Genomic DNA, 7,809 nt, shown 5'->3' on the forward strand with positions numbered 1-7,809 from the left:
AAGCTTCTAGACATGCCAAAATAAAAAATGATATCTGGTTTGACTTCTAACATATTTGCGACACATCATTATAGTTTAAGCTACTATCATTTAATCATCCAAGTACACATTTAGAGCCTCGAACTTTGAAAAAAAATTGTTTCTATTGTATGCGTGCGTAAATAAAATTCAATGAAGAAAAATTAATTTTATATTTCTGATTTTTTTTATTTTGTAAGAAATAATAGTGATATGATAAATTTTAATCTTTTACAATTTTATTATAAAATATTTTAGTAATTTCATTTTAGAAAATAATATAATACCTCCATATTTTTTAGGACGGATCTATCAAAGGTATGTCCGTTGAACATTCACGTATGTTGTTTCCTTAAAATTATATGACATCTACCTTAAAATTGTGTAATTCATATTTCATCATGACTGAATTATTATGTGTAACTTGGTATAATTATAATATTACGTCCATGCAGGTTACTTTGTATGATTTATAAACGTGCCAATTATATAATGTTTTGTTGCTACATCCAGCAATGCTGATAGCCTAACCCTCTGAATGAAAATATATATGTGTATGTATATGTGTATATATACCGAGTTCTTATGTGATTGATTATTGTTTTGATATGTTCTATCGTTATTTCTATGCACTTAGAGATCACTCACATTTACTTTTTTTTTCTTTTAAATCGACTGTTTGATCTAGATTCAGTCTCAACATCCGTTTGAATCTCGTTACTTTTATTAAGATTTATTGAAGTATTTAACAACATACATACACCCCATAAATATAACTACATAAATTTAAAACCTTTATAATGAACAACATTTTAATATTCTTTTCTATATCAATATAACTGCTTAAATTAAAAAACCTTTATAAAGAACAACATTTTAATATTCTTTTCTATATCAATATAACTGCTTAAATTAAAAAACCTTTATAAAGAACAACATTTTAATATTCTTTTCTATCACTAAAGTCACTTAAAGGGTTCTTTGTCGTATTATTATTATTATTATTATTATTATTATTATTATTATTTGGATGATAGTTTTGATTTTTTGTATTTGATATTTTAATTTAACCGGTTCTATATAGTTTATGGACTATATACTAACCTTATAAAACTAATATTTTATTTTGATTATTATAAATTTTACAGGAAGTTTTAATTAATTACTATGAATGAATCATTACAATATCACATGTTCTTAGTTAATTATTCAGTTTTATTCAAAGAATTTGATTAATATTGTTTTGTTTAATGATTACTACGAATGAAAAAAAATATCATAAATAAAGTTAATTCTTATAATATGTTTTTGTGACAATTGTAACGTCCAGACCGGATTTTTTTTTGTACAATAAAGTTTAGGTCAGAAACAATATCAGGACATACATCAATTGAGATTTACATAAGAATTTATTGATTGTTTACCGAGAGTGATAGTAGTAGAATTCGAACTTGACATTACAATCTCATATTCCTGAATCCCAATAATTTATACCAAGATGTTATAACATAACATGTAATTCAATCATTTATAATAAGTTTCAAGCAAAAAAAAAAAAACTTTCACTACATCAAACTTAACAAGCAGCAAAAGACTGAAATTCCAAATAAACTCCATGAAAAATGTTGTGTTTCTCTGTAATCAACAGACTTATTATCCACGAAACTTTAGCGAGCTCCCGAGTCACCCATTCTCGACCTTTCATTAAGATCGGTTCACAAGTTCTTAAAAGCCGACTCGTGAGCTGCTTTCTGGGGTGTGAGTCTAGCCAACAAAGCCTTGTTATGGCAGTGCTCAGCATCTACGAAATAGAAGTTGTCATTGGCCTTGAATGTCACAAATGGTCTGTTGGTCTCAGGCGGACGGATGTCGGAAAACTTGATGGTTCGTGGAATATGTGTTGCTAACCAAGACAACATCTCCACCTCAAAGCTATCTGAACCGGGTTGCCACCTGAGCTTGTGGATGTAAGGGCTGACGAACCAGTGAAGTGCAGCTGTTGTTGTAGCACTCAAGAATATCACAGAGGACGCCACTGCGCCTTTCAGAATCACATTCATATCCGGAGAAGTCATGAATGTAATGACGGGGCCTAATGATACCGAGAGGCAGCAGGTTGAAAGCGAAAGCAGCTTTACTTTCTTGATTGTAGATGAAATCGGACCGTAGTAAACGACCTCGACATCTTTCTCATCTTTGCTATCGTCTCTCCCTTTTTGAGGACCGATGCTGATTCTGTTGTCGTCCTCAGTTGTCTTAGCTTGAGAAGCCCATCTTTTCTGGACACCGAAAATGCTCACTGCAGAGTTGATGTTTGGCTTGGCATATTGGGTGACGGACCGTGTTGCATACCTATAAGAATAACCTAAAGCAACGGAGAGAAGAATGAGCAAGAGAAGAACACGATATTGTCAGCTTATACTATAATTACAGAAGAATCCAAAAACATAAAACGGTAACAAGAAGCATGAATGAAACGTGATTTCATTAAAGCTTGGATCAATGGAATTGCAGACGTAACATATTATTCACGTGCCTGGTTACAAAGTTTAACTTAATCCATAGCATCTTTTTCGAGTTGTAAAATTCTTAGTTAAGAGTCCTATATGCTCAGTAGTTTATTGGTTGATTTTTGAACAAAGAACAACGAAATTAAGAAAATCGAGAAACATCAAATCCCTGATGGCCTGATCTTTTCTGATATCCACAAAAGAAACCAGGGGTGGGGATTAGATTGAATACTAGTTAATGTAACATGGTAAGGAACATGCAACCAAAGTAATATCCGGAAATTATATCAGGATTCAGCTGTCAATGAGCAGCAAACAATCCACGGAATCAAATTCTAAACGGTGCCCTGGTAGATCAAATGTTGTATTGATGGAAAACCTAGTCATCTAATATCATGAAAGAGAATTATAAGCAAGGTACAAGTAGTTGCCAATCAGAACCAATCACAAGCAAAAAATTTCAAGCATCGAGTTATGAAAGGAGACAGATTTTTATGAAGTGACATTTTCGTGCAATCATACGAATATGTGACATTATAAGGATTCAACAATGTGAGACATTTTCGTGTAATCATACACTAGCAAGCAGATGGTTCAGTTTCACACACTGACACTATAAAACACCAGCTACAGCTAAACTAGATTGGACCTGGTAACGCTGGATTCTACACTAGAGAAATCACTAAAGCCATGACAGGGGAAAAGCACAAACATAGAAATACTATAAGACCGTGTCAAAATCTATATGATATGAATGGATCGGATAGAGACTTTCATGACATGTGTCATATTTGTGCAACCATACGAATATATGGCATTCTAAGGATTCAATGATGTGAGACATTTTCGTGCAATCATACACTAACAAGCGCATGGTTCAGTTTCACATGCTAACGCCATAAAACACCAGCTACAGCTAAACTAGATTGGACCTGGTAATGCTGGATTCGAAGTTACAGAAATCACTAAAACCATGACACAAAAAAAACACAAGCGTTTTAATAATATACGACCGTGTCAAAATCTACATAATATAAATCATTATTTTAACAAAATTTATATAAATACATGATATTTGAAACACAATAATGACACAAGAAATAACACAAACACTTGTGATGCTGTAAATTATTTTGATCTCAAATTGTTCCTGTAGAAATGCAAATCACATCCCCAACCCACTTCCTCTGACCAAATACCCATTGTGATTGCAGAGAATTATTAACTCTAAAATTGTAAAAAAGAAGCCAGAAAAATGCTAAAAAAAGTTTTAATTTGAAAAAAATGGCAAACCACAACAACATAAAACCCAATCTTTTTTTTCCTTTTGTGTATGTGTTAGTGTTAGCAAAACCCAATTTCCTAATCAAAGGAAAAGTCCCAAATTTCAAACGATAGAATCAGAAATAGGATTAACAGACATGGTTTTGAGCTTTTAGACTAATGGGGATATTAGAATCAAATATCTAAACTCGACATCTAATAGAGATGAACAAAAATAAGGGGTTTCCCAAAATCAAGAGAGAAAGAGAACCTGAATGGACGTTTCTCGAAATGAGTTGCTTGGATTGAGATCTAAGCAGGTGGAAGAGAGCAGTTCTCGCCATTTTCTCTCAGTTTTTGTAGAGACAGACACTGAAAAATCAAACAAGGGTTCAATTTAATGAGGGTTTTAGATAGTTGGTTAAAATACATCTCAGGTCACTTATTTATTAGTTTAGTTGAAATGGATCACTGAATTAAACTATATTACAAACAAATCAATGGCAGTTAAATACATAAAATAATGATATAATCTGGTACAAAAATAGTTTTTAAGTCTCTAAAACTTATGTCGTAACCGGTTTTCGCCAGGGTACGAATTTTGTACTTGGCGGGAAAAGTGATGTGAATAAATGGTTTTTTAAAATAATTTGGGAGTCGCTATCGGCCTTTTGGGTCAGGTAGGTCGAATACCTAAAAAAATTGTCTTTTAAAAGAGTTTTTAAGAAAACATCAGTTAAAAGATAAACTGATCTGCGTTTTAACCAAAAATTCATTCTTTTTATAAATAAAAAGGGATTCGTGGTCGATTACGTTTAGGGAATGATTAGCACCCCTACAACGCCCAAAATTGGTACTTTATTAATTATAAATTGTCTCTATTATTAGAAATTTAAAAATTCAAAGATATATTTAATTCATAATCTTATATTTCGAAGTTATAATTATATAAAAAATGTATTTATAACATATATATAAAAAATAAATTTATTTATTTAGAAATATCAGAAAATGACTTCTAGGTGCCTTAAGATAGCTCTTTTCTTTGATATTAAATAAATAAATAAATAAATAAAACATTTTTTAAAAAATAGGATATTTATTTATTTAAAATATTTAGAAAATGGACATCCAGTTGTTTTAAGACTGCCCTTTCTTAATATTGAAAAATAAATAAATAATAAAACATGATTAAAATAATTTATATAATAATAATTAATATTTAAATTAAAATATAACTAAATAATGACTAAAATAAATAAAAATATAACTATAATGTTAAAATATAAAAAGTAATAAAACTTGTAGTTAAAATAAGTGAAGATATTAAAATTAATGACTAAATTAAAATATATTAATATTAAATACCCTAATTTGTAATGTTATGAAATATAATAACTAATAGTGTAATTTAACCTTAATTATTTATTCAGGGCTAAAATATAATAAAATAATATTGAAAGACAAAATTAAAATATCCAGAAAAACAATTATAGTGACTAAATTGAAAAGATTACAAACTTGGATGACTGTGCGTATGGTTTGGCCATGTGCGAAATTACAGGTATACCCCTCCCAAAACGGCGTCGTTTGGGAAGGGGTATTTATACCCGAATATGGTTGGCCCTACGGGCCATTCTCTCATTTCTTCCTTTCTCTCTTCTCTCTCTAAATGAGAGAGTTATAAAACCCTCTCGCTTCTCTCTAAAACAGAGAGAAGAGGCACCAGCCGGCAATCGTTCGCTGGTGTTGACCCCGCTACCGACCACCGCATCCGGTGGCCGGAAAAAAAAATTTTACACCAAAATATAGATCGGGCCGTCCTATTGACGGTTCCGATGACTGGTTCTCTTAAAAAGCTCTCGATCGGAGCAAATCTACGAAAATACCTTCGGGTTTTCGTAGGCCTTTGGTGATGTTTGGAGGCTCGTGTGAACTCCGGCAACGGCGAGGTTTTGTTAGTAAGTATCCCTCATATTTTCCTTGCTATTATGGTTGTTGAGTTGCTCTCTATATCTTCTCTTCTCTTTTTTTTTTTGCTTTCTGTTTTTCTCTTGGGTTGCTGTCGTGTTCCTTTGTTTGCAGGTGGTCGCTGGCTTTTATAGCCATCGACGGTGTGGCTCTCGGACCAGTTAATAAGGTGGTTGTTTAGTGAGTCACCGGATTTCCAGTGGTGACTCACTGTAGAGCGACATGTGCGGCTGGAAGGGCTCTTCTGGAAGCCTTTGGTGGACGTCGTGGCAGCAGCTGAAACGGAGTGAACTGGCGGCAAAAGCAACGACGGCTGCGTGGCCCTAGGGTGATGATACCCTAGGGTTTTGTCTAGAGCCATCTGGGAGAGAGGCGGCTGGATGAAGATGTTGAAACCCTAGTTGGGTTTAGGGTTTCTATTGGGCTATTGTAACTGGGCCGGTTATTGTTGGGTCTGTAAATGGGCCGGTCCAGTCTGGATTGGGCCTGTAATAATATTTATTAATAATAAAATAATAATTATAATTATAATTATAATTATAATTATAATAATATAAATAATATTCAAATGAAAAAAATGAGTATCTTCAACTTATATTGCTATCAATTTGGTCATAATTTAAAACAATTCAATAAATCTAACCCTTTATGTTTAAGAATTCTATCAATTTAATATTTATTCTTCTCTTAAATTATTCATTCTTCAAATATAAAGAAATTGAAAACATAATTAGATTATTTTTAAATATTTTTAATATAATAGAATTATATTATTTTTATAGAATGTATTAATTACTATTTGTTAAAACATAATTAGAAAAAAGGCAACCTAATTTTTTTCACATTAATTAATATCCAAATTACGTCAAAAAAATTTAAGGCCGAGTGACTATCTTTTTTAAACTTATAGATTTTCGAGTACCTTTTTTAGAAACGCTATGAAATTGAGGGGCAATTGATATATTAAGCTATCTAATTCACCTAAGGTCCAGGAGGTAAATTCGGCCATCGAAGCCTCCAAAGAAAAAAAAAATGTCAAACGATTCGCGAACTCAGTCTATAGCTTTCGGGTTACCTTGGCCGGAAATCAACGACGGCATATTCTACAACGACGTCGTTCCGTTTTCCGATTCCGGTCATTCCAAAACTTAATTTATTATTCTCCTTTTATTTTTCGTTCAAGTTAATGTGATAATTGTTAACTGAATATTTTAACTCCTTTTTTTATGTATATGTTTATAGGGCTTACTTTAGTAGAATTTTACTCAAGGAAGTACAAACATTCAGCTCCTTTACAAGGGTAATTGTTTTAATTCCTTATAAATTATATCAAAATTTCAATTTCTTCGTCGGTTTCTTTACAAGGGTAATTGTTTTAATTCATTTGGTGGACGTCGTGGCAGCAGCTGAAACGGAGTGAACTGGCGGCAAAAGCAACGACGGCTGCGTGGCCCTAGGGTGATGATACCCTAGGGTTTTGTCTAGAGCCATCTGGGAGAGAGGCGGCTGGATGAAGATGTTGAAACCCTAGTTGGGTTTAGGGTTTCTATTGGGCTATTGTAACTGGGCCGGTTATTGTTGGGTCTGTAAATGGGCCGGTCCAGTCTGGATTGGGCCTGTAATAATATTTATTAATAATAAAATAATAATTATAATTATAATTATTATAATAATAATAATAATATAAATAATATTCAAATGAAAAAAATGAGTATCTTCAGCTGCCCCTCTTTGCTTATTCTTGTGTTAACAAGAATAGCGCAAAGACGAAAAGATAATAAGTTTTTTTTTCATTTGACTTCACTTGATTATGATGGGAATGTTGAAATAATTCTTCTTTGGGATTAGCTCTTCTCATTATGAACTTTTCCACTGGGGATGACAACTCATCTCCTTTTGTGATGTAATCTAGCAAAGGTTGAATAAGCTCTTCTCATTGTGAACTTCTTCTTCTTCAGATGAATTCTTCTCATTATGAATTCCTTCTGGAAATGTTGATGACGATATATCTCTTTCTGTGATAGAGTCATGCAAAAGGTTGAACAAG

At 32.4% G+C, this 7,809-nt stretch overlaps 1 protein-coding gene across 1 annotated transcript; it reads right to left on the bottom strand.

Annotated features, from left to right (window-relative positions):
* Positions 1 to 1,629: 1,629 nt before the first annotated feature.
* LOC120119553 lies at positions 1,630 to 4,177 on the bottom strand. Its single transcript, XM_039139369.1, has 2 exons — positions 4,063 to 4,177; positions 1,630 to 2,383 (listed from the first exon to the last, which is right to left on the bottom strand). The coding sequence occupies exons 1-2, from the start codon at positions 4,133 to 4,135 to the stop codon at positions 1,734 to 1,736; spliced, it is 723 nt and encodes a 240-aa protein (XP_038995300.1). The 5' UTR covers positions 4,136 to 4,177; the 3' UTR covers positions 1,630 to 1,733.
* Positions 4,178 to 7,809: the final 3,632 nt, after the last annotated feature.

This window comes from Hibiscus syriacus, unplaced genomic scaffold (genome assembly GCF_006381635.1).
Source record: "Hibiscus syriacus cultivar Baekdansim isolate YM2019G1 unplaced genomic scaffold, ASM638163v2 tig00110332_pilon, whole genome shotgun sequence".
Classification (NCBI taxonomy): Eukaryota; Viridiplantae; Streptophyta; class Magnoliopsida; order Malvales; family Malvaceae; genus Hibiscus; species Hibiscus syriacus.